This window comes from Sturnus vulgaris, chromosome 28 (genome assembly GCF_052056855.1).
Source record: "Sturnus vulgaris isolate bStuVul1 chromosome 28, bStuVul1.hap1, whole genome shotgun sequence".
NCBI lineage: Eukaryota > Metazoa > Chordata > Aves > Passeriformes > Sturnidae > Sturnus > Sturnus vulgaris.
In genome coordinates this window covers 6005679-6029335 of record NC_142270.1, presented here as the reverse complement: position 1 = coordinate 6029335, position 23657 = coordinate 6005679, and the positions used below count along the sequence as shown (strand labels likewise).

At 54.5% G+C, this 23657-nt stretch overlaps 4 protein-coding genes across 5 annotated transcripts; 3 read left to right on the top strand and 1 right to left on the bottom strand.

The window, feature by feature from the left end:
* Positions 1-107: 107 nt before the first annotated feature.
* Positions 108-2752, top strand: LSM1 (LSM1 homolog, mRNA degradation associated). Its single transcript, XM_014890833.2, has 4 exons — positions 108-233; positions 419-487; positions 901-1016; positions 1512-2752. Exons 1-4 carry the CDS (start codon positions 188-190, stop codon positions 1680-1682), a joined length of 402 nt encoding a protein of 133 aa, XP_014746319.1. The 5' UTR covers positions 108-187; the 3' UTR covers positions 1683-2752.
* Positions 2753-5010: 2258 nt separating this feature from the next.
* STAR (steroidogenic acute regulatory protein) lies at positions 5011-8287 on the top strand. Its single transcript, XM_088180097.1, has 7 exons — positions 5011-5146; positions 5828-5941; positions 6139-6266; positions 6347-6505; positions 6950-7134; positions 7374-7467; positions 7553-8287. The coding sequence occupies exons 1-7, from the start codon at positions 5083-5085 to the stop codon at positions 7658-7660; spliced, it is 852 nt and encodes a 283-aa protein (XP_088036223.1). The 5' UTR covers positions 5011-5082; the 3' UTR covers positions 7661-8287.
* ASH2L (ASH2 like, histone lysine methyltransferase complex subunit) lies at positions 8271-20242 on the bottom strand. 2 transcript variants are annotated; one of them, XM_088180094.1, is made up of 17 exons: positions 20119-20242; positions 19773-19842; positions 19353-19498; positions 18692-18780; positions 18282-18376; positions 18099-18194; positions 17753-17848; positions 17468-17543; positions 16928-16945; positions 15483-15576; positions 10734-10951; positions 10464-10631; positions 10186-10379; positions 9750-9842; positions 9531-9629; positions 9185-9244; positions 8271-8802 (listed from the first exon to the last, which is right to left on the bottom strand). In XM_088180094.1, exons 1-17 carry the CDS (start codon positions 20223-20225, stop codon positions 8695-8697), a joined length of 1827 nt encoding a protein of 608 aa, XP_088036220.1. In that variant the 5' UTR covers positions 20226-20242; the 3' UTR covers positions 8271-8694. The 2 variants fall into 2 exon arrangements, with proteins under 2 accessions (XP_088036220.1, XP_088036221.1); XM_088180095.1 differs by lacking the exon at positions 16928-16945.
* Positions 20243-21927: 1685 nt separating this feature from the next.
* Positions 21928-23657, top strand: LOC106862081 (nodal homolog). The gene is made up of 2 exons (XM_088179916.1): positions 21928-22694; positions 22791-23657. Exons 1-2 carry the CDS (start codon positions 21960-21962, stop codon positions 22941-22943), a joined length of 888 nt encoding a protein of 295 aa, XP_088036042.1. The 5' UTR covers positions 21928-21959; the 3' UTR covers positions 22944-23657.

Here is a 23657-nt window from a genome sequence, read left to right as displayed (position 1 = left end):
CCCGAGCCCCCCGTGCCCAATCGGCGGCCGCTCCCCGCCCGCACCAGCCAATCGGCGGCGGCCCCGCGCGCACGGCTGGCGCGGTTTAAAAGGGCAGCGCCGGGTGGGCCCCGCCCGGCGCGGGCGGTTCCGGGGCGGTGGCGGCGGCGGCGCATGGCGGCGCTTCCGCTGCGGGCGCGGCGGCACCATGAACTACATGCCCGGCACGGCCAGCCTGATCCAGGACATCGACAGTGAGTGCTCCAGGGCCGGCCCGTCCCCTCCGTGCCCTGCCGGTGCCGCCCCGCCGCGGGGTCTGGATTCCCGCTCCCCCGGGTCCTGTCCCGCGGCTCCCGGACCCCTATTCCCGTGGCGCTGTCCCGGGCGGGGATCCCGGCCCCGTATGGTCGTGCCCGACCCCCGTTCTCCTTTCCCGCAGAGAAGCACCTGGTGCTGCTGCGGGACGGCCGGACGCTCATCGGGTACCTGCGCAGCATCGACCAGTTCGGTACGGCCGGGCCGGGGCCGCGGGGAGCCGGGCAGGGGAGGAGGAGGAGGAGGAGGAGGGACCGCGGTGCGTTTTCCCAGTGTGGTTGTGCTGGGGGTTAAACATCCGCCTCTGTGTGGGACCCCCCTGGACTCGGTGCTTCGCGGGGGTTTCTCCCACACCTGGGATCGCGTCCAGCGCTGGCTCCGCTCTTTGGGCGGACTCGGCCGGGTGATGCTCATCCTCTAACCAAGCGCCCAGAGCTTGCAGCACCGGCGTGGACATCACCTTCTGTGCTCGGGGGGGCTGCAGTGTCAGTGGCTGCGGGGACCGAGCGATGGGGGACAGCGAGCACCGGCACTGCCCCGTGGGACCGGGGACGCCTGAATCCACCGTGGAACGCCGCTGGTTTTGTGTCTCTCTCGTTGCTGCAGCAAACTTGGTGTTGCACCAGACCGTGGAGCGCATCCACGTGGGCAAGAAGTATGGGGACATCCCTCGGGGCATCTTCGTGGTGAGGGGCGAGAATGTAGTGCTGCTGGGGGAAATTGTAAGTGCACAGCTCCTGCTGCAGCCTGGGCCTGAGCTGGGGGTGCTTGTGGTTTGTCTGTCTGTCTGCTGTGAAATATTGCTGTTGTGTTGGGCTGGAATTGGAGCCGTCTCCAGGGCCAGTTCAGGCTGAACCATCACAGAAATGCCAGCCTGCAGGGCAGGGGTGCCTCCTGCTGCTGCAGCCCCTCTGGGATGATGTGAAAGATGAAGAAGAATGCAGAGGGAGCTGTGGGGATGCTCCACCTTGTGTGGCATTGCTGGAGGGTGGCATTGCTGGCTGCCTCTTACCTCCCTGCTGGCTCTGCACCAGGGGACACCACCTGAGATGGGCTCAGGAGGAGCTGAGCGCTGTTTGGGGTCCCCACCCCTCAGAGTGCTTCCAGCACCTCTGTTTTCTGTCACCCCCACCCTTTGCTGGCACTCCTGGAAGGGGTGTGGGTGCCCTGTGCTCCAGGGATGCTGTGCAGAGCTGAAGGGGCCGTTTCTCCTGCAGGACCTGGAGAAGGAGAGCGACACACCCCTGCAGCAGGTGTCCATCGAGGAGATCCTGGAGGAGCAGCGGGTGGAGCAGCAGGCCAAGCAGGAGTCGGAGAAGCTGAAGGTGCAGGCGCTGAAGGAGAGGGGCCTGTCGGTGCCACGGGCAGACACGCTGGATGAGTACTGAGGCTGTGCTGCAGGGAGCCAGGGCTGCTCCGTGAGCTGCCTGGGCAGGGACACATCTCCTTGGAAAGGCGGGTTTGATTTTCAGATTGTATTTTCCGTGGTGCTGGTAACTGTACACAAATCATGCCTTTAGTCTCCTTCTGGAGAAGGAGGTGAGGAGGGCCCAGTGCTGGGAGTGCTGCAAGAATTTGTGTTTGGGAGGCAAATCACTGCTCCTTGGGTTTGTTTGCTTTTTCCTCCTCACATGACTCTGGGTGAGAGTTTTCCTTGACATGTAAATAAATCCTTGATCCTGACATTGATGGCTTTCCGGTATTCTGGTCCTGACAGTTCCTCCTCTCTCAGGATGAGCACCCCCTCAGGCCAGATCTCGTCCCCTCCATGTGCTGTGCAGGCATAGATGGGACCCCTGGTCCAGCCATGGGCTGGGCTCACTCCAAGAGAACAGTGGAGCCTGTGCCAAGATCCTGCTCTGGGATGGGGAGCAGAACCTGGGTACCCCCGTGTACCCCAACAAAGACTACCTGTCCCCCCCAGCCAGGCTGTGCCACTCCCCTGTAGCTGCACCCACTAATTACCAGCTGAATCCACTAATTACCAGCTGAATCCACTAACCTGCTGCTGAAGGGCTGCTGCACCTGGGGCACTGCAGAGCCTGGACCTCCAGTCCCTCCTCACCTCAGTGCAGATGTGTGGGGTTGGAGAGTCCTTTGGCCCGGGTGTGTCCCGGCCCTTCCACAGGTAGGAGAGTCCTGGGCTGGCTTTGGGCAGCTGCCAGGCTCCAGGAGCCTCCTGGGTGTGGGCAGGGACAATCTCTGTGGAGTCTCAGGGTGGGACAGAGGACAAGCCTAGCTCTGCTTGCTGGGGCTGAGCACAGCTGTCCTGGGGAGCTGACAGCGGTTGTGGCCAGCACTGGCCCCCTCTCAGTGGCCCAAGGACCACTCACCTTCAGGGGAAACATTTCTGCCCCATTGGGCTTGAGTGGGTGTTGTGGGTTTGGGGGTAGCAAAGGTTTAAACAAGGAAATGGTATTTCTTTTTCTAACAAAATTCAATAAAAAGCATTTATGAAGCTGGCTGCTGTGGCTGGAAAATCTCTGGCGGGAGGGGATGGCTCTTAGGGGGTATCATGAAGGGCAAGACATGGATCTGTTCTTGCTGCTCTTGACCCATTATCTTATCACAGCATTGGGTGTGACCTCTGTGGGCACCAGGGGCTGTGGTTTGTCTGCACTCTCCAAATAGCACCAGGGCAGCCTTGGAAGGGGGGACACCCCCCAGCCCTGCTGCAGCAGGAGGAGGGACAGGGTGACCCCCACAGAGCCTCCCTGCTGCAGCCATGCAGTGGGAAACGGGCTGGAAGAGGGGAATGTTCTCCAGGGTCAGGGGCTTGGAGCAGCCTCGGGATTCTGGGTCCCTCAGCCTTGAGGCCCTGGTGGATCTCCAGTGCCTTTGGTTGGCAGAATTTTGGTCTTGTACATTTTGTACATTTGTGGGTGTCTGTACTTTGAGCCCTTCTAAGTGAATACAAGTGGAGCTGTGTGGTGACTTTGTGCAGGAGCCTGGGGGTGCCTCGGGGGGCTGGGGTGTCCCAGTTAACCAGATCCCCCCGAGGGTTCTGGGTGCCTTTTTGGGGTCTGTGTCCTGCTCTGGGGACTGGTCGCCTGCAGCATTTCCTCACGTGCTGTGGCACAGTGTGGCTGTGCCTGTGTCCCCTCCTGAGGCCACAGATGGGTCGTGCCCCTCCAGCCTGGAGCCAGAGGGGCGGCTCTGCTTGGGTTGTTTTGGTTTTTCTCACAAACAGCCGCGTGTCCTTGTGGGAGGCCTTGTGCTGGGAGCAGCTGCTCCATCTGGGATAACAGTCCTGGGTCTTGGCAGCTCTCAGGGCAGGGGGGCTCTGAGGGCTGGGGCACTGCACAATGCTGGGGTGTCCCTGGTGTCCCCGAGCACCCAGCCCTGTCAGCTCTGGGTTGGACACTCCTGGCTGTGGCTCTGGGATTTCAAACCCTTCTGGGTTTCCCTCTCCACTGTGTGCAGGGAGGAGGGAGCAGCCCGGACATGGGGAGAGCTGTGCCATGACCTGGGAATCACACTTGTGGGAGCATGGCTGCACAGAGGAGCTCCCAGGAGAGGTTTTGGAAAAGGGACAGTGCAGCTTCTATCTTCCTCCTGGTCCCTGCAGCACCTCCCTCTAACCCCTCACTGCTGACCTGAGCATGAGGTGTTTTCTGGAACACAGTGCAGAATGGCAGCCCTGGCAATGGAGAGGAACATCCAGGACCGTTCTGGATGTCAGGTGGGACTCAAATCATCTCAGGAAAGCTGGGGACAGGCCGGGGGGGACCAAGGGCTCCCCGGGGCCGGGCTGCTGGCGCAGTCAGGGGGTGACCTCCCCCTGGGCCAAACTGTTGAAATGGGGGAGGAAGGTCAGGCTCCCTGCAGGAGGGTGCAGGGGCTGACGTCAAAGGAAGCAGCTGTAATTCACAGGTTCCTGGGAGTGCTGCTCTCCAGGCCATAATTCATCCCAGAAATGTCATTTCAGCCTTGAGTGTTATCACTGCACTGCACTGCTGGGGCAGATAACAGGGCCTGGGGAATAGGGGGACTGCCCCTCACTTCCAGTCCCAGGCTCAGCAGCTCAAAGTATTTAATATTCAGTGTTCTACAGGCTGTCCTGGTTCTTGTGCAGTGTTGGCAGAAGCTCAGCCTGGGTCGTTATTCCACGATGGTTGTGCTGTGAGATGCTGTCGTCCATCGTTATCCCTGATTATCCACTGTTACCCATCAAAGGTTGGACTCCATGACCTCGGGGTCTTTCCTAGTGTTAAGGATTGGTTGTGTGACGCTGTGATGATCTGTCACAGCTGTCCATGCCATGGAGCCCTGCTCCGTTCCTGGCAAGGGATCCCCTGCAGGCACGGCAGGAGCTGCTCGGGGGGCTCGGGGCTCTGCATCCCCCTGGCCCTCGGGGCCCCAGGTGCCCGGGCTGGGGCTGTGGCTGTGGCCGTGCCTGTGGCTGTAGCCATGGCTGTGCCTGTGCCTGCTCCTGCTCCCGTGGCCGTACCCGGGGGTCCTGCCCGGTCCCCGCACGCTCCGAGCCCCGTGCCCTGCCCGTGGCCCCGGCAGATGCGTGCGGAGCCGGGGCTGGCCTTGGCCCGCGGGGCCCAGCCCGGAGTGACGGCTCTTATCTCCCGGCTGACGGGGCAGAATCCTTCAGCCCCAGATACTTAAGGCCGAGCACGGCGGGGCCGGGGCAGAGCGGCGCTCGGCGCAGACGGACGGACACTGCGGCCACCCCTGCGGCCACCACAGCCACAACCGCGGCCACCACAGCCACAACCGCGGCCACCACAGCCACAACCGCAGCCACTGCCCAGCCCGCGGCTCCGACCCCGCACGGAGATGCTGCCAGCCACGTCCAAGCTCTGCGCCGCCATCTCCTACCGCCACCTGCGCAACATGACCGGTGAGTCCGGCTCGGGGCTGGGGCAGCCCCTGCCCGGCTGTCCGGGACAGGACAAAGCTGGAGCAGCCCCTCTCCGGCTCCCTGGGGCTCCAGAATTCTTTCCGAGTGGGAGTTTCTGATAAGAGTTTATTAGAGAAGCTCCTGTTGAGTCACAGGCTCCAGAAAGGACCTTCTTTCTTTCTAAACTCCTCAGAATAGTGGCTGGGGCCTCGGGGATGTTCTTCCCGCTCTGTACCATGTTGGGTTCCTAATTTAGAAATCACAGAAATTGAAACCCTGAAACCCCTTTTGCCACCATACCTCTCACAGGGGTTGGCTCGTGTCACTGTGACCAGCTCTGGCTCCCACTCCCTCTGGCTGTGAGAGTTTTGTACCTCTGGGCTCCATTTCCATGCTTTTCCCTGGCACCTGCACAGTGCTCCTCAATATTTTTACTGCTGTGTGTCTCGGAGCTGGAGCCAAGCTCAGGATTGCTTAGGACAGCCTATGCCAGGGCAGTGTGATGGCAGCCAGCTCTCCCTGCTCCTGTAGGGTCACTGAGATGGTGACAAGCAGGGACTTTTCCATGCTGTGTGTTTAAACTGGGGAAAAGCCCAAGTTAAGGGCAAGGCCTGGGCAGTGTGTTGCCAGCAGGTAACTCTCTCTCTCTCTCTCTCTCTCTCTCTCTCTCTCTCTCCCCAGGGCTGAGGAGACAAGCTGCCGTGGCCATCAGCCAGGAGCTGAGCAGGCTCGCCAGCCACAGCCCAGGGCCCAGCACCTGGATCCACCAGGTGCGCAGGAGAAGCTCCTTGCTCAGTAAGTGACCCCTGAGGGGTCTGCTCCTTCCTGCTGGGGGGAGGCCATCCCAGGCTGGGAAAAACCTGCTTGAGGTTGGGCTCTGCTTCTGCTGAACCAACGGCAGAGTGGGAACTGGGTTTAACCCCCGTGCCCTGGGCACAGAAAAGGGTATTTGGTGTAGATAAAGCTCATCTGCCTTTGTCTGGTGCTGGCAGGCTCAAGGCTGGAGGAGAAACCCTTCAGCGAGGTGGAAATGTCTTACATCAAGCAAGGAGAGGAAGCCCTGCAGAAATCCCTCAGAATCCTGGAGGACCAGGATGACTGGAAGACAGAGACGGTGGCGGTGGGTGCTCTGCCCTGTGGTGCTGCCTTGCAGCCCTGCTGTGAGCAGCTCTGGTGGTAATTGTGCCATCCCCTCCCCAGGGTAATGGAGATAAAGTGCTGAGCAAGGTGCTGCCAGACGTGGGGAAGGTGTTCCGGCTGGAGGTGGTGGTGGACCAGCCCCTGGACACGGTGTACGGAGAGCTGGTGGACAACATGGAGCAGATGGGAGACTGGAACCCCAACGTCAAAGAAGTCAGGGTAGGAAATGTGTGCCAGACCTGTCACAGTCAGCCTGTGTCCTCTCCACCTCCTGCTGCAGATGTAGAGGAGTTTTTGCAGCATCTTTGCAGCAGTATTGCTGCAGCAGAGGCGAGTCTGGAGCAGTTTCTATGTGACTAATTCTGCAGGAAAGGCATTTTCCTGCAAGGAGCAGCCAGTTCTGCTGGAACTGGGGGCTGATCTGGGGAAGAAACAGCCCCAAGGCACAAGGAATCAGAAAAGCATTAAGGGAATAGGGAATTAAGGGAATTTTCACACAGGAATTGAAAACAGTTCTGTGCCTGGGGGCGAGAAGTATTTGGAATTATTGTCACTGTAAACACCAAGTCTTTGTCAGACCCTGTACCTGAACACCTGGTAACCTCAGTTTTAGCTGTGCTTGCAGTAAACACTTCAAATGGAGGTTTTAATTCTGAACTGCAGATTCTGGAGAAGATTGGGAAGGACACGGTGATCACCCATGAGAAGGCGGCCGCCACCCCCGGGAACATCGTTGGGCCACGGGACTTTGTGAGCGTGAGGTGCGCCAAGAGACGCGGCTCCACCTGCGTGCTGGCCGGGATGTCCACGACCTACGGGGCCATGCCCGAGCAGGAGGGCTTCATCAGGTACCCACCACTGCTGATAGAGCTCTGTGTGTGCAGGGAGGGCTTCATCAGGTACCCACCACTGCTGACACAGCTCTGTGTGTGCAGGGAGGGACATTCCCACAGGACACAAGGGTTTTACTCTGGGCTGAGTCGCTGGGTTTCTGTGAGCAGCAGGAGCTGCTGCAGGAACCCCAAAGTGCATTTTTGAGGCTGAAAAGTCCAAGTTTAGGTCTGAGCTGGGCCTCTCCCCCCACCAGGGCTGAGAACGGTCCCACCTGCATGGTCCTGCGCCCGCTGCCCGGCAGCCCCTCCCAGACCAGGCTCACCTGGCTGCTCAGCATCGACCTCAAGGTACCTGGGGCTGGGGGAGGCCGGGGGGAGCCAGGGGCTTTGGGGAGGCAGGTTCTGCTCACAGGCTGTGTCTGCTCCTCTCCAGGGGTGGCTGCCCAAGACCATCATCAACCAGGTGCTGTCCCAGACACAGGTGGACTTTGCCAAACACCTCCGGCAGCGCCTGGCCAGGACAGTGCCTGTGACCTGCTGACCACCCCTGCAGGGCTTCCTTCAGGGGCACAGTGTGGGATCCTGTCACTTCAATTAGCCAAGGCCTTCAATAGCAGCCTCCACTAATTAATACATAGTTACAATCAATAAATAGAAAGGTTTATTTATTGAGCTCATTGTGTAAGTGCAGGACCAAAAAATTTAATTCCTGCAGTTGCTTAACTGAGCATGTGCTGGCCCAGTCAGCCAACTCCACTCTCCCTAATTACTTTCAATTAATAAATAAAGCTTTAATTAGTGCTGTCTACAATTAAAGGTCTGGGAGACAGCTGACTGGGAAGGTACAACCTCAGTGAGGCAAACACAAGCCTGATTGAACCTCAAATTTTACTCTCCCAAAACTCAAACAGCATTTACTTAACAATTTTGTTTCCTCTCCCCCTCAAAGCAGCTCTAATTTATTTTTTCCTGTACCAACACATAAGAAGTGTCAAGTTATTTATTCACCCAAAGCTCTGCAATGATGATCATTAGCAGGAGGCCCCACGTAACTCCTGTACCCAGGAGATCTTCAGCTCAAGTGTAGCTACTTTGAGTTTTAATGTCACTTGTAACAATTTACAAGACAAAAAAAAAAAAAGAATAAAAAGAAGAGTTAAAGCCTTTATTTTTAAAATGGTTTCCAGTCTGTGGGGGAAAAAAAATACAGTTTGGACAGAAGCCCAGATTTCAGTCTTACATGCAGCTGTGTCGTTCCAACAGAGCCGTCCTGGCTGGGAGCTGTTGTCACCATGAGCCAAGCACACCTGAGCACAGGGGTCACTGCAGCCACACCTGGCAGCTCCAGCTACACCCTGGGTGTTCTTCAACACCCTAATGGTCCTGGGGGCTCCCAGAGAGGCCCCAAATTATCACAAAACACCCCAGAAGTGACTCGCAGGGGCAGGGGGAGGTGTGAACACACAGACAACACCTGCCAGCCAGGGCTGCATCCACCTCGGCCTGCTGGGTCCTTGGCTGACCACTGAGACACAGATGCATGTTCCTCTGCAATAAATCCACGGTGCTGGGGGTTTATGGCTCCCAGGGTGGGCTCCTCCTGCCATCCACCTCTGTCTCCACGTGGTACAGGACATCAGCCAGCGTGTGCTCCACCACGGCCCCCCAGCCCATGTCACTCATCTGCAGAGGGAAGCACAGTTAGCTCCCCTCCTGCACAAGGACTGACCACACATCCCAGGGCTCTTTCCCTCCTCAAAATAGTAATGGCAGGGGGAAAACTCCAAGTGTTTCCTTGAACAACAATTCAACCCCCTTACTGACAAATGAGGCCAACACAGGCAACAATCTGTCAAGAGGAACAAGGTAACAGCACCTGTTATTCAATTAAAACTTAATGATTTATTTGGATATCTGTCGTTAAGTATTTTTAATCCTTTTGGCTACACTATCCAGGTACTGAGACTGAAGGACAGGTACAGGTGTGGTATGAATCACACCAAAACATCTTTGATTTAAACAATGAGGCTCTCAAAGAGGAGGCAGAAACTTCAGTTTTACTTACAGGATGGTAAGTGATGTCTCTCGGGGGATACTTGAAATATGGCCCAAAGTTTATAGAAACCTGTGGAACACACATTTTTTTAAATCTGAAAATCCAGGAAGATTTCTTTTGTCCTCTGCCCTCGTCCCTTCCTATTCCCTGTGCAAGCCCACAGGAACAAACATTGCTGATGTTACTTCAGCAATTTGATAATCTCATTACACATGTGAACAGCAAGAGTGTTCCAGAGTCACTGACATGATTCCCATCTTTCCTTTTCACTTGGCACACTCCTGCAGTGCCCACACTTTGTGCATTACTGAAACTGATGGATTTAGGAATTCCCCTTCAAAGACCCCTCACTTACCGTGCAGCCTTTGTACAGAGAAATAGCAGGAAAATAAACCCCCTCAAAGATGTCCTTAAAGGCAACTCCTTGGCTGACACCATTCTTGAAGAATATGATCTGAAAAATGAAGGGTTTTCCCACTGATGGTGCTGTCAGGACACAGCAACCCGGACAAGATTAATCCCTGCTCCCTTTCACTCAGGTCAGGCATGGGCTGAAGTGACAGCAACAACTCACCTGGCTTCCCGGGGCTTGCTTTAGGCTCTTCTCTGCTTTGTCTACAAAATCCTTCTCTTCAAAGTACAGGTAGCTTTTGAATTTGATCAAAGCCTGAAACAGCAGCAAACAACGTCAGGAACAAACCCGAAAATCTGTCACCTGTCACCTGCCCTGCTCAGGGCCAGGTGTGCCTGCTGTCAGAGTACCTGTGAGCAGTGATTCCCACAGCTCAGAGATTTGAGAGCCAGGAGGGGAAGGTGAAAGGAGATGTGGGCAATCCCATCCAGGAGTATTTTGTTTTCTTGAGATCAACACTCTGGGCCTCTCCCCCACGGAGGCACGGAGAGGGAGGATGGGAAGGATGCACGGAAAGGGGCACGAGTGAAGCCACAGCAACTCCTTTTCCAGTTTCCCACCTGCCAATGCTTAATGCAACAGTGAACTTGCACCTCACCTTGTCTTTGTAGGTGTCAGGCAGGGATTTGGCCGTCTCAGTGTCCTCTGGAAGGCTGATGTAAAATCCCAGGACATCACCCTGTCCATAACCAGAGGAGTAGTGTTTCCCTATGGACTGGTGAAACTTGGTTCCCTTTTTGCTGCGCCAGGAGTAACTGAACTTGTCGTATCCCAGAGGGGCCTGGAGGTTCCCTGTGGAAACAAACGCTTCGTGGTGACCGTGGGGAGCGCACAGGAGAAACGTGCAGCTAAGAAATGCTCTGTAAAATGATTTACCCAGGGGCTGTGACCAGCCCAGCCTGGCAGCCGTGTCTGGAGGCATCTCGTCCATGGAGATCTCGAAGTACCAGGCTCCCTTGCGCACGCCGTGCGAGGCTCGCACCATGGAGTAACCCTTCTCCCCCACCACAGTCAGCCTGTCGTCAGAGATCTTCAGCTGGGGAGCTGCAGGGGAGCACAGCACCCCTCAGTTGTGCTTTAGGGCGTGCAGGGGTGGGTGTCACCTGCGTGCCTGTGGCAGGAAGGGGGGCCCGAGGAGCTGCGTACCTCGGTCATGCAGCGCCAGCAGCACTCGCTCGTACAGGCAGGCTCTGTACAGGTCCCCGGGGATCGGTTTTCCGGCCCAGCAGTCCAGCTCCAGCTTCTCGGGGTCGGGGGCGTGCGGGTCGGGCTCGGCCAGGATGTAGCGGTAGCCGTCCTTGTTGAACGGGTGCTCCAGGGGGTAGCCGTGGGGGGGCAGGCGCTGCGCCGAGAACAGCGGGTCACTGCAACACAGGAACTCAGGCTGGCACTGCCAGGAGTGTCCCCAACCCGGGACAATCCCTGCCACTGCCCAGGACAGCCCCCGAGGGTCACTGCAACACAGGAACTCAGGCTGGCACTGCCAGGAGTGTCCCCAGCCCGGGACAATCCCTGCCACTGCCCAGGACAGCCCCCGAGGGTCACTGCAACACAGGAACTCAGGCTGGCACTGCCAGGAGTGTCCCCAGCCCGGGACAATCCCTGCCACTGCCCAGGACAGCCCCCGAGGGTCACTGCAACACAGGAACTCAGGCTGGCACTGCCAGGAGTGTCCCAGCCCGGGATGGCACTGCCAGGAGTGTCCCAGCCCGGGATGGCACTGCCAGGAGTGCCACCAATCCAGGATGGCACTGCCAGGAGTGTCCCCAGCCCGGGATGGCACTGCCAGGAGTGTCACCAACCCGGGATGGCACTGCCAGGAGTGTCACCAACCGTTTGAAACCAGAGCAGCAAAAATCCCACAGCTCTCATCTAATAAATGATAAATCACACACAGCCAGGCACACCACACATCACAGGGCACTCACAGAATAATTTATTTAAAAAAAAAAATTAAATTTGTAAAATTAATTAAAAAACCAAATATAAAAAAAACCTTAAAAATTAAAAAAAAAAAGCAAAAAACCAAAAAAACTCAGAGACATTGGGGCACACTCAGGCACACCCAGATACCACATGCCCCTCATATAATAAGTTATTGAAAAAAAAATTAAAATAAATTAAAAAACAAACAAAAAAAACCACCTCAGACACACTTAGGCACACTCAGATATCACATGCCCCTCCAAATAATAAGTTATTAAAAAAAATTAAAAAAAATAAAAAACAAAAATTTTAAAAAATTAAATAAAGAAATCTTAAAAAGCCAAAAAAACTCAGACATACTTGGGCACACTCAGGCACTCCCGGATATCACATGTCCCTCATATTGCAAGTTATTTAAAAAAAAAAATTTAAAAATTTTAAAAAACCCCAAAAAACTCAGACACACTCAGGTAGACTCAGATATTACATGCCCCTCATATAATAAGTTATTTAAAAAAAAGTTAAAAAAAAATTAAAAAAAGGAATAAACTCAGACACACCCAAATATCACATGCCCCTAATATAATAAATTATTTTTTAAAAAATTAAAAATAAAAATTTTAAAAAAGCAATAAACTCAGACACACTCAGGCACACTCAGATATCACATGGCCCTCGAATAATAAGTTGTTAAAAAAAAATAAAAACCAAAAATTTTTAAAAATTCAATTAAAAAATTTTAAAAAGCCAAAAATCTGAGACATACTTGGGCACACTCAGGCACACCCAGATATCACATGTTCCTCATATTGAAAGTTATTAAAAAAAAACCAAAACCAAAACAAAACAAAAAACCCCAAACAAACAAACTCAGGCACACCCAGATATCACATGCCCCTCAAATAAAAAGTTATTAAAAAAAATAATTAAAAATTAAATTAAAAAAATTTAAAAATTTAAAATTTAAAAAGCCAAAAAACTCAGACATACTCGGGCACACCCAGATATCACATGCCCCTCAAATAATAAGTTATTAAAAAAAAATTTAAAAAAATAAAAATTAAATTAAAAAAATTTTAAAAGCCGAAAAACTCAGACATACTCGGGCACACCCAGATATCATATGCCCCTCAAATAATAAGTTATTAAAAAAATTTTAAAAAATGAAAATTAAATTAAAAAAATTTTAAAAGCCGAAAAACTCAGACATACTCGGGCACACCCAGATATCACATGCCCATCATAAATAAGTTATTAAAAAAAAAAGTTAAAAAAATAAAAATACATAAAAAAAAAAAATGAGACGTACTCAGCCACTCAGCACACTCACGTACACTCAGACACTCCCAGATATCACATGCACCTCACATTATAACTTATTGAACAAAAATTTTTAAAAAATTAAAACAAAAAAAATTTTAAAAATTTTTAAAAATAATAAAAACACTAGAAATTTTAAAAAAATAAAATTTAAAAAAACCAAAAAAACAAAAAAATAAACTCAGACCCACTGAGGCAACCACACGCACACTCAGGCACACCCAGATATCACATGTGCTTCATATAAAGTTATATTAAAAAAAATTAAAAACAAAATTTTTTAAAAATTCAAAAATTTTAAAAATTTATAAAAATGTAAAAAATAATTTAAAAAAAAAATTAGAAGCTCGACTATTCCTGCCTGCAGATCCATGAACATGAGCAATCGATCGGCAGTCGCGATCAATGGATCGCCGAGCTAATCGATCGGCAGGCGCGATCAATCGATCGCCGAGCTAATCGATCGGCAGACATTAGCAATCGATCGCCGATCTAATCGATCGGCAGGCATGAGCAATCGATCGCCGAGCTAATCGATCGGCAGGCGCGATCAATCGATCGCCGATCTAATCGATCGGCAGACATGAGCAATCGATCGCCGATCTAATCGATCGGCAGGCGCGATCAATCGATCGCCGAGCTAATCGATCGGCAGGCATGAGCAATCGATCGCCGAGCTAATCGATCGGCAGGCATGAGCAATCGATCGCCGAGCTAATCGATCGGCAGGCATGAGCAATCGATCGCCGATATAATCGATCGGCAGGCGAGATCAATCGATCGCCGATCTAATCGATCGGCAGGCATGAGCAATCGATCGCCGAGCTAATCGATCGGCAGTCGCGATCAATCGATCGCCGATCTAATCGATCGGCAGGCATGAGCAATCGATCGCCGAGCTAATCGATCGGCAGGCATGAGCAATCGATCGCCGAGCTAATCGATCGGCAGGCATGAGCAATCGATCGCCGATCTAATCGATCGGCAGGCATGAGCAATCTATCGCCGATATAATCGATCGGCAGACACTAGCAATCGATCGCCGATCTAATCGATCGGCAGGCATGAGCAATCGATCGCCGATCTAATCGATCGGCAGGCATTAGCAATCGATCGCCGATCTAATCGATCGGCAGGCATGAGCAATCGATCGCCGATCTAATCGATCGGCAGGCATTAGCAATCGATCGCCGAGCTAATCGATCGGCAGGCGCGATCAATCGATCGCCGATCTAATCGATCGGCAGGCATGAGCAATCGATCGCCGAGCTAATCGATCGGCAGGCGCGATCAATCGATCGCCGATCTAATCGATCGCCAGGCATGAGCAATCGATCGCCGAGCTAATCGATCGGCAGGCATGAGCAATCGATCGCCGATCTAATCGATTGGCAGGCATGAGCAATCGATCGCCGATATAATCGATCGGCAGGCGAGATCAATCGATCGCCGATCTAATCGATCGCCAGGCATGAGCAATCGATCGCCGAGCTAATCGATCGGCAGGCATGAGCAATCGATCGCCGAGCTAATCGATCGCCAGGCATGAGCAATCGATCGTCGATCTAATCGATTGGCAGGCATGAGCAATCGATCGCCGATATAATCGATCGGCAGGCGAGATCAATCGATCGCCGATCTAATCGATCGCCAGGCATGAGCAATCGATCGCCGAGCTAATCGATCGGCAGGCATGAGCAATCGATCGCCGAGCTAATCGATCGCCAGGCATGAGCAATCGATCGTCGATCTAATCGATCGACAGTCGCGATCAATCGATCGCCGATATAATCGATCGGCAGTCGCGATCAATCGATCGCCGAGCTAATCGATCGGCAGGCATTAGCAATCGATCACCGATCTAATCGATCAGCAGTCGCGATCAATCGATCGCTGAGCACTCGATCGGCAGGCATGAGCAATCCAGTGCGGAGCAATCGATCAGCTGGAATTTGCAATTGACGGCCAAGCAACTGCTCGGCAGACACTGGCAATCAAGCACAGAGTGCTGGATCAAGGCAGGAGCAATCGAACTCAAGAGTGATGGATCAAGGCAGGAGCAATCGAACTCAAGAGTGATGGATAAAGGCAGGAACAATCGAACTCAAGAGTGATGGATAAAGGCAGGTGCATTCGAACACAAAGTAATGGATCAAGGCAGGAGCAATCGAGCTCAAGAGTGATCAATCAAGGCAGGAGCAATCGAGCTCAAGAGTGATCGATCAAGGCAGGGGCAATCAAACACAGTAATAGATCAAGGCAGGTACAATCAAACGCAGCCTGATGGATCAGGGAAGGAGGAGCAATCAAGCACAGAGTGATGGATCAAGTGAGAAGCAATTGAGAGCAGAGTGGTGGATCAGGGAGGGAGGAGCAATCGAGTGCAGAGTGATGAATCAAGTGAGAAGCCTGTGACTCATCAGTCATCCATTATGTCATCAGTGACATCACAGGGCTCTGGAGTGACCCAGACACCCACCCAGGGCAGCGATAGCCGGGAGGCAGCTTAGAGCATCACAAGTGCCACTGTCCCTGACTGGTGCCCATCCCCACATCCGTCCTGTGCCCATCCCCACACCCTTCCCCACATCCATCCCTGCACCCATCCCTGTGCCCATCCCTGCACCCTCGTGGCACCTTTGCTCTTACCTCCGTGTTTTCTTGGCCGTGCCGGTGGTCCCTCCGTCCTGCTGCTTGCGCTTGGCCCCTCGGCCCTTCCCGCTGCCCCCGGCAGCCATTCCCCCTGGGCACACAGAGCAGGGGTCAGCAGCTGCTGCTCACCAGCACCCACACACACGGAATCTCCAGGGAGACAGAGGCAGAGCAGCCAAACCAAAATCAGCTCGTGGGCTCAGGTGCCTCTGTCCACAGCTAATGTGAACCAGACTTCACTGCCAACGAGCACAGCAAAGTCCACAACTTTTATGTGGCTTCTGGTCAGCTTTTGAGGTGTCTGAATTTGGAGCAGATGCTAAAGGAGATTGAGCAGCAAAACAAGCTCAATTTGAGCTTTTCAAGTGGGAATTAAGAATCTTTTCTCTCATCAGAAGGTTCACAGGCAGCAGCACTGGGATTCACTTCAGGGGCGTTATTATTATTATTATTATTATTATTATTATTATTATTATTATTATTATTATTAATGGAGATTCCAGTCACAGCCCAAATCTATTTCTGCAGAAGCAGCAGAAACCCATCCTACAGCACAGCCACCAACCCAGTGACCCTGCGCTGGAGGAACACTGACACCAACCAGCAATAAGCACTCAATGTTCAATTTCCATCTACAAAACAAAATACACCTAAGTTGAGGAAAAATGAAAAGCAAGAGGTGTTTCTCTTCAGTACTACTGAAATCAGTTCTATGATTGAGCAGCAAACCAGTTTGAATTCAGCACTCAGTTATAAAATTGTAGGTTAGGAAAAGCTACATGTCAAATTTAATCAAAGTAATATCAGCATGTTTTAATAAATTAAATCATACATGCATTTTATCATCCTGCCATTTCCAAAGATACCACTGCTGATTTATAAGGAAAACTATGGAAATTTTATGTACTGTAGATAAACACCTTCAGGAACCACATTCATGTGGTAACTAAAAATCCAGTCAGCTCCTCCATTACCAGCACTCCCTTACAGTGTAAGGGATCCAAACCATCCAGGGAATGCCATATTCTGCACAAACATGACCTGATCCAGCTGCACTCGCTGATTTCAGTGCACACAAACATTCAGGCTCTCCAGTTTGTCAATAATTACTTGCCTGAACCACAGTGCTGTAAATTTCAGACCCACTGTTTAAGCATTAAAATGACAACATCAGGTCAATCGATACAGAATAAAAATAAACATAACTGTAAAATAAATAAACAAAACCTTTAAACCAGTCAAGTAGGGCAGAATATGGCAATTAAAAGCATCTAACTACTAAGATCAAAGAATGGAATTGCTGGTTTGTATTGAAGTCCAACTGCAATCACATCAGGGCACACTTTCATTTTTGATTGACTTCGGCTTCTAAGAAAATCGAGCAAGAAAAGCTTTGCAAACAGCAATACTTAAGTTTAAGAAGCTGAAAGGTAAATATTCACCTCCCAGAGAGGCTCCACCTGCAAGAACAGAAGTGGCACCACACGTTTGTCAGTCTCCCAGAAATGAAATAAAAAATAACCAGTGCATGACATGGAAACAACACAGCTGAGATATCTCTAACTTGCTTCAGAAAGACCCAAATACCTCCCGTCTGTATTACTGGGATGTGTTTAATAAAGATTATTAATATATAAACCCATTAACAGTTCTTTTACTGCAGCAAGGCTGCCCTGAGTACCCTCAGCAAGATGAGAAACAGGAAATCTAAGTAACTCAAGGAGATAATTGAAAACCATTCTAGGAGCAAAGTGACAAGCTCAGCTTTCAGTGAGCATCTTGATTTATGTGGTCACAGTGAAGAAACGGCTGAACCTCCCCAAGATCCAAAGTTAATCTTTCTATAAAAAGGCACAGTGAGACTGTTCGGAGCATAAGCACAAGCTCAGTTCACAGGACAGTTTAACTGCATAGATGCCCAGAGCACTGAGAAATCCAGCTCAGTCCCAAATAGCCAAACCCCTCCTGAGTAAAGAACTTGCCATTTAAGCTTCCACTTGTGGACACAGCATTGTTCTGTTTCTGGTTGTCATAGGCTGGACCAATATTGGCAAGATCCTGAAAGAGATCAAACAATCTGCTGTACACACTTGGTCAAAGGGAACACTCCAGGCCTGAGCAGGGCACTCCAGGAGCTGGGGCTCCCATCCACTGCTGGCACAAGATAGAGCTCAGAGATCTGCCCCTTGACTGAGCAGAAAGGCACCAGAGGGACCCTCTCAACCCCTTCTCAGCTCCCCACCTTTCTCCTGTCTCCCAGCACATACCTGGTCTAGAAGCCCAAATTTGGGGTAATCTTCCTCTGGGTCTTTACTGCCTGGGTCGGGATGTTCTTTCACCAGGAACACGTCTCTTTCTTTGCACTGAAACAGATGAGTTTTAGTTACATTAAAACTTTAGTTACAGCCTTCAGTTAGGGTAAGATCATAACAAATTCATTAACAAGGGTTTAAATCCCAGTAGTTCATATTAATATGTGTTAGGTACATCAGCTGCCTAAGAAGCATCAGCATCTTTACCCTGTAGCTCCAAGCTCCAAGCCCTCAGCACACAGCAATGTCAGAAACCCAAAATTTGTGGGAATTCTGCCACGGATTTACCCTCAATTCTTACCATGGTTTTGACAATATTATTGGGCCAAGTCATTTTCCCAGGCCTCTGCCGTGTTGTCATGCACTCCCAGTATTTATCAATAAAGGGGATAATATCCTGTAAGAACAGAAAGCGTTTGTGTGAGCTCCTCCTCACTGACACCATCACTGACATGGGTCCACGGTGGTTCCCAAACAGCCAAACCTTATCCTTGGAGAACATCGTTTTGGGGTGCTCATCTTGTGTCCTCGACTGCCACGTGAGGTTGGCCAGAGCACTAAGGCACATTTCCTTGAGATCTGAGAAACAAAACACCCCAGGGCTACAGTTACACTTGGTGGGAAGATCAGATACCTGTGTACACAGTGATCACCCTGAGAAACTGCAAAACCTCCCAAATTCTGTCCTGACTCAGCCCTCGCTGAACCAGTTACATCACCTTCATAAATTAGTAGCAAAACATTTTTAGAAGAAGCCACACATGGTTGTTAATATGGGATTTTGAGTCACTTTCCAGAAGTCTCAGCAGAGCCCACCCACCAACTTCAGACAAAACCAACCCTCCAGGATGATCCTGCACAAAACATCTCCCAAGGTGCTTCTCCCAAACTCACTCGCTTGTTTCCTCAGGAAGTAGGTGTTCCCACTGTGATGGCACACGTTGCAGTGGAAGCTGTAGTTGGTCATGAAGGGCAGACAGGACCTAGGAAAAGGCAGCTTTGTTAGGGTTGGGTGCAGTGTAATTGTTCCCTGGGAGCAGAACCCGATCCCCCCTGGCAGCCCCCTCCTGGCAGGGAGTTGTGCAGAGCCAGAAGGTCCCACCGAGCCTCCTTTCCTCCAGGCTGAGCCCCTTTCCCACCTTCCTCAGCCCCTCCTGGAGCTCCAGATCCTTCTCCAGGTCTGTTCCCTTCCCTGGACATGCTCTAGCCCCTCAAAATCCTTCTTGGAGTGAAAGAAAATCAATTATTCTTTACTACACTGGGTTAAGAAACTAACTATTCCAGGTTAAAACCCAATTATTCCCTCCCTCCCTAAAACCACAAACATCTTGCAGGCCCAGTGTTATTTCCTGCGGGTGCTTTTATCATGGACAAAGCTTTATTTACACAACACACCAGTTCCCAAGTGTCCAAGGCCATGGACAGGTCCTTGGGAACTCAGACTCCAAACACTCCACTTTTGCCAGCAGAGCCCCGTGCTGGCCCTGGTAGCCATCACATCACATCATATCACATCACATCAGTGACATCACATCACATCAGTGACATCACGTACGTGGTATCGATGCCGAAGGTGTCAGCTGTGAACCACTTGGTGCAGATCCCACACTGCAGCTCGATCTCGCCCAGCTGCCGAGTGTTCTCCTCGTCCCCCGAGCCCCCCTGCACGTCCATGGCTTCAGCACCGTCCCCAGCAGCATCCTAGAACAGGAGCAGAGCCAGGAATCAAACAGTGCCCGGGGCAGGGAGCACAGGGGCTTTGGGCAGGAATCTGCCACAATGCGGTTTTAGAGGGAATAAATCCTTTTCCCTACGGCCACACTGCAAGCAGACTGCAGCTGTTTTGTACACTCAGCTCGTGAAGATGAGCCACATGGATGAAGATTTATCTTCCAAAAGGATCCTTTAATGAAGCAACGCTGGCGCTAAGGGATGCTCCCCTCGGGCTGAACCAACCCATGCCCACAGCACCTACCAGGGGCTCCTTCCCGTTGGCCGACTCGGTCTCCAGGGCCGCGCTGACATCGACCATGGCGGCGTCCGCCCTGCCAGGACACAGCGGTCAGTCAGAGCGGAGACCCCACACGGGGGAACCCCGTGAACGGGGGACCACGGCCAGGACCCGGGGGGCACAGCCAGGACCCGGGGAGCATGTCCGGAACCCAGGGGGCACGGCCAGGACAGAGGGCACAGCCGGGACGCGGGGCCTGGCGCGGACACCCCACGGGCAGGGCCGGGACCCCCATCCCCGTTCCCATGGTAACGGGCCAGGTCCCGCGGAGCCCTTACGGTCCCTCGGGCCCGCCCAGGGAGGGACATACCCGCTCTCGGCGTCCGTGGCGGGCGGCTCTGGCGGGGCCGGGGGCTCCGGGGCCGGGGGCGGCTCCGGGGGGGGCTCGGCGCCCTCGGCCGCCGCTGCCGCCGCCATGTTCGCGCGTTCCCGCGAGAGGCGCGCGGATCTCGCGAGACTCTGGCTCCAAGGGGCGATGGGGGGACCCCGCCGCGGCAGAGCGCGCCCCCTGCCGGCGGCCGCCGGGAGCACGGCGCGGGGAGGAGTGACGTCACCCTGCACTGCCGTGACGTCACACCGCCGCAGCCTGGCCTCGAGGTGCGGGGCTGACAGCGGGGGAATAAGCCGGGAGCAGGTCTCAGGTTCCTGGTGCCCTGCGGGAGAACTGAGCGCGTTTCCCCACGGGAAGGATGAGTGTCTCCTCTCTGGGAGGCTGGCGGGGGGGGACCCCAGTTGGACCCCCCACCCCAGAGAGGTTGGGGTCCACGGGTGCCCCAGACCCTGCTCCCTTCTCTAAGGAACAGGGCAGGATTGACTGGGGGGGATGTGCCCGGGTCACTCGTGCCCAGCAGCCTCGGGCTGTGCCGGGTCTGGGGACAGCGGTGTCCTGGCACAGTGCGGGAGTGGCCGTCCCCAACCTCACTCCACAGGGAAGGAGAGAGAGAGAAAGAGAGAGAGGAATGGTGGTGGGGATGAGTCCAGGAAGGACGGAGGGAAAGACGGACGGGGAGAAAGAGAAGAACTGGAGGAATGCAGGGATGAGGCAGAGATGGATGATGGATGGATGGAATGATGGATAAGGCTGGAGGCAGCGGGGGAAGGATGGGGAGAAGGAGAGAGGGAGGAAGAATAGGGCGGGAGACGAGGGCAATGGAAACGGAGAGGGATGGCCGGGGGGTAGATGGGGGTGGAGGGGAGGGAGGACAGAGATAGGGACGGAGGAATGGGAAGAGGGACGGGGAGAAGAGGGGAGGGGGCTGTCGGGGAGGGGGGTGCCGGGGCCGCCCAGGGCGGCGCTCGGGGCCGCTGTACAAATAGGGCGGCTGCGGGTGGCCCGGGCAGACATGCGGGTCCCGCTCCGCTCCGTGCCCGCTCTGGCGCTCTGCGCCCTGGCCCTGCTCCGCCTGGGCTGCGCTCCGACTCGGGCACTCACCTGGGCACCGACCGGAGCGTCCCCCCGGGCACTCACCTGGGCACCGACCGGAGCATCCCCCGGTGCCCCGGCCCGGGCCCCGCCGCGCTGCCCGGCGCTGATGCTGCAGCTGCTCCGCGCCCCTCCCGCCCCGCTCCGCGCCGCCGCCGCCGCCGCTCTCAGCCTCTCCCCGCACGGTGAGTGGGGCCGCGGGCATCCCTGTCCTGGGACCGGCACCGGCACCGTCCCCGGGGCTCGCAGCGTCCCCGAGCATCCCTGTCCTGGGACTCGCATGGTTCCCAGAACCGGCACCACCCCCGGGCATCCCTGTCCTGGGACCATCCCTGTCTCTGTGTCCCTTACGATTCCCGGGCAGCCCTGTCCCCGGGATCAGCACCGTCCCTCTTCCCGGCACTGCCACTGTCCCCGAACCTCCCCGTCCTGGGTCCAGCATCGTCCCCGGGACCTGCACTGTCCCCACGCATCCCTGTCCAGGGATCCCCACTGTCCTGGGCATCCCTGTTCCCAGAACCAGCCCTGCCCGAGGCTCTCGCTGGCTCTCAGGTGGATCCAGCTGCTTTTTCCCGACCCTCGGGCTCCCACGGCAGGGATGGTTCCCCGGCAGTAGGAGGGGGCACCGTCGCCCCCAGCTCTGGCACCCCTGGCACCAGGTCCCCTCACCGTGCCCTTGGCTTTCAGACTCGCTGCAGAACGGTTCCCGCTGGGCGCTCTCCTTCGACATGTCGTCCCTCTCCAGCAGCCAGGAGGTGAGTCTGGCTCAGCTCCGTGTCCGCCTGCCTGGCCTCTCCCGTGCCCACAACGTGTCCCTGGACATCTACCACAGCCAGCGCCGCAGGTGCCGGCGAGACGGGACCTGCGCCCACCAGCTCTTCCTGGGCACCGTGGCTGGCAGCCCCTCTGCCACCCAGGCCTCCTGGAAAGTCTTTGAGGTCACCAACCTGCTGCGGTCCTGGCTCCACCAAGCCGTGGTCCCTGGGCACCCCAGTGCCACGGGAAGGGGGCAGTGGGATGTGAGTGGCTCAGCTGCCCCGGCCACCACGGCCCTGAGAGACACCGGCCACGGGGACCCAGCCCTGCCCCAGGACGCGGCAGACAGGGTCCTGCTGCTCGTCTTCTCCAAGGACAAGTCTCCGGGAGACCACAGCCTCATCAGGACAGCGGAGACCTCCAAGTACATCATGCGGGACAGCGGCTCGCAGGACGCGGGGTCGCGCCGGCAGCGCAGGAACAGGATGGAGAAGCAAAGGATCAAAGCGAGCGACCCCGGCGCGGCCGTGCCGCGGGAGCAGGGCAGGGCGCTGTGCAGGAGGGTGGACATGGTGGTGGACTTCGAGCAGACGGGCTGGGGCAGCTGGATCGTGTACCCCAAGAAGTACAACGCGTACCGCTGCGAAGGGCTGTGCCCCTCGCCCGTGGACGAGACCTTCAAGCCCACCAACCACGCCTACATGCAGGTAAGAGGGGTCCTGCCCCTGCGCCCCCCGCGCCCCCCACACCCCCAGCCCTGCCCGCAGCAGGGGGATGTTCTGCCCTTCCCGTGTCTCCCACAGAGTTTGCTGCAGCTCTACAAGCCCAACCTGGTGCCGTGTCCCGCCTGCTCCCCAGTCAAGATGAGCCCCCTCTCCATGCTCTACTACGAGAAGGGTGAGATGGTCATCCGACACCACGAGGACATGATCATCGAGGAGTGTGGCTGCAACTGAGGCCACCCTGCACCCTGCCAGGAAGGTGCACATCTCTGCCCAAAAGTGCCCCAAGGACCCGACCCACGAGCACTGCACAGACCAGGGCGTCTCTGAAGCCCACGCCCTTGGGTTGGCACAGCCCCGGCTGGACCTGGGGAGGAGTTGGTGCCCGGCAGCACCACACACGAGCACAGTGCCTGGCTGGATCCAGGCTCTGCGTGGAAAAGGGCAGCAGCCGCCTCGCTGTGGCACCAGGGGCAGCTCTGGAGTGCTGGGTGCCCCGTGCTGTGTTTACCAGGGAGCTGCTGTGTCTGGGACAGAGGCAGGAGTGAGGTGCAGGACTGGGGGGGCACAGCACTCCCGGCTCAGGCAATGCTGCTTTTCCCAGCCATGGGAATCACCAGGAGCAACAGGTTCTCAGCACCCTGCAGCTCCAGTGTCTGGCCATGCTGAGCATCCACACCACTGGGATTTTCAATCTCCCCTGGGGCTTAGGCATTTCTCCTAAGAAGTCTATTATATGTCTATTAAAACGATCAGATTTCTATTACAACTCAGACAAGTGAATGTATTACCCAATGTCCAGAGCCCCAGCTGGCAGATCCAGGTGGGCAGCTGTTACAAACAAGTAACCACAGCTCTGCTCAAGCCTTTTCCCCCTCGCTGGATGGGGTGTAGTGAAAAGGTCACAGCTGTACAGTTCATCAATAAATTATATATATTAAAAATGCC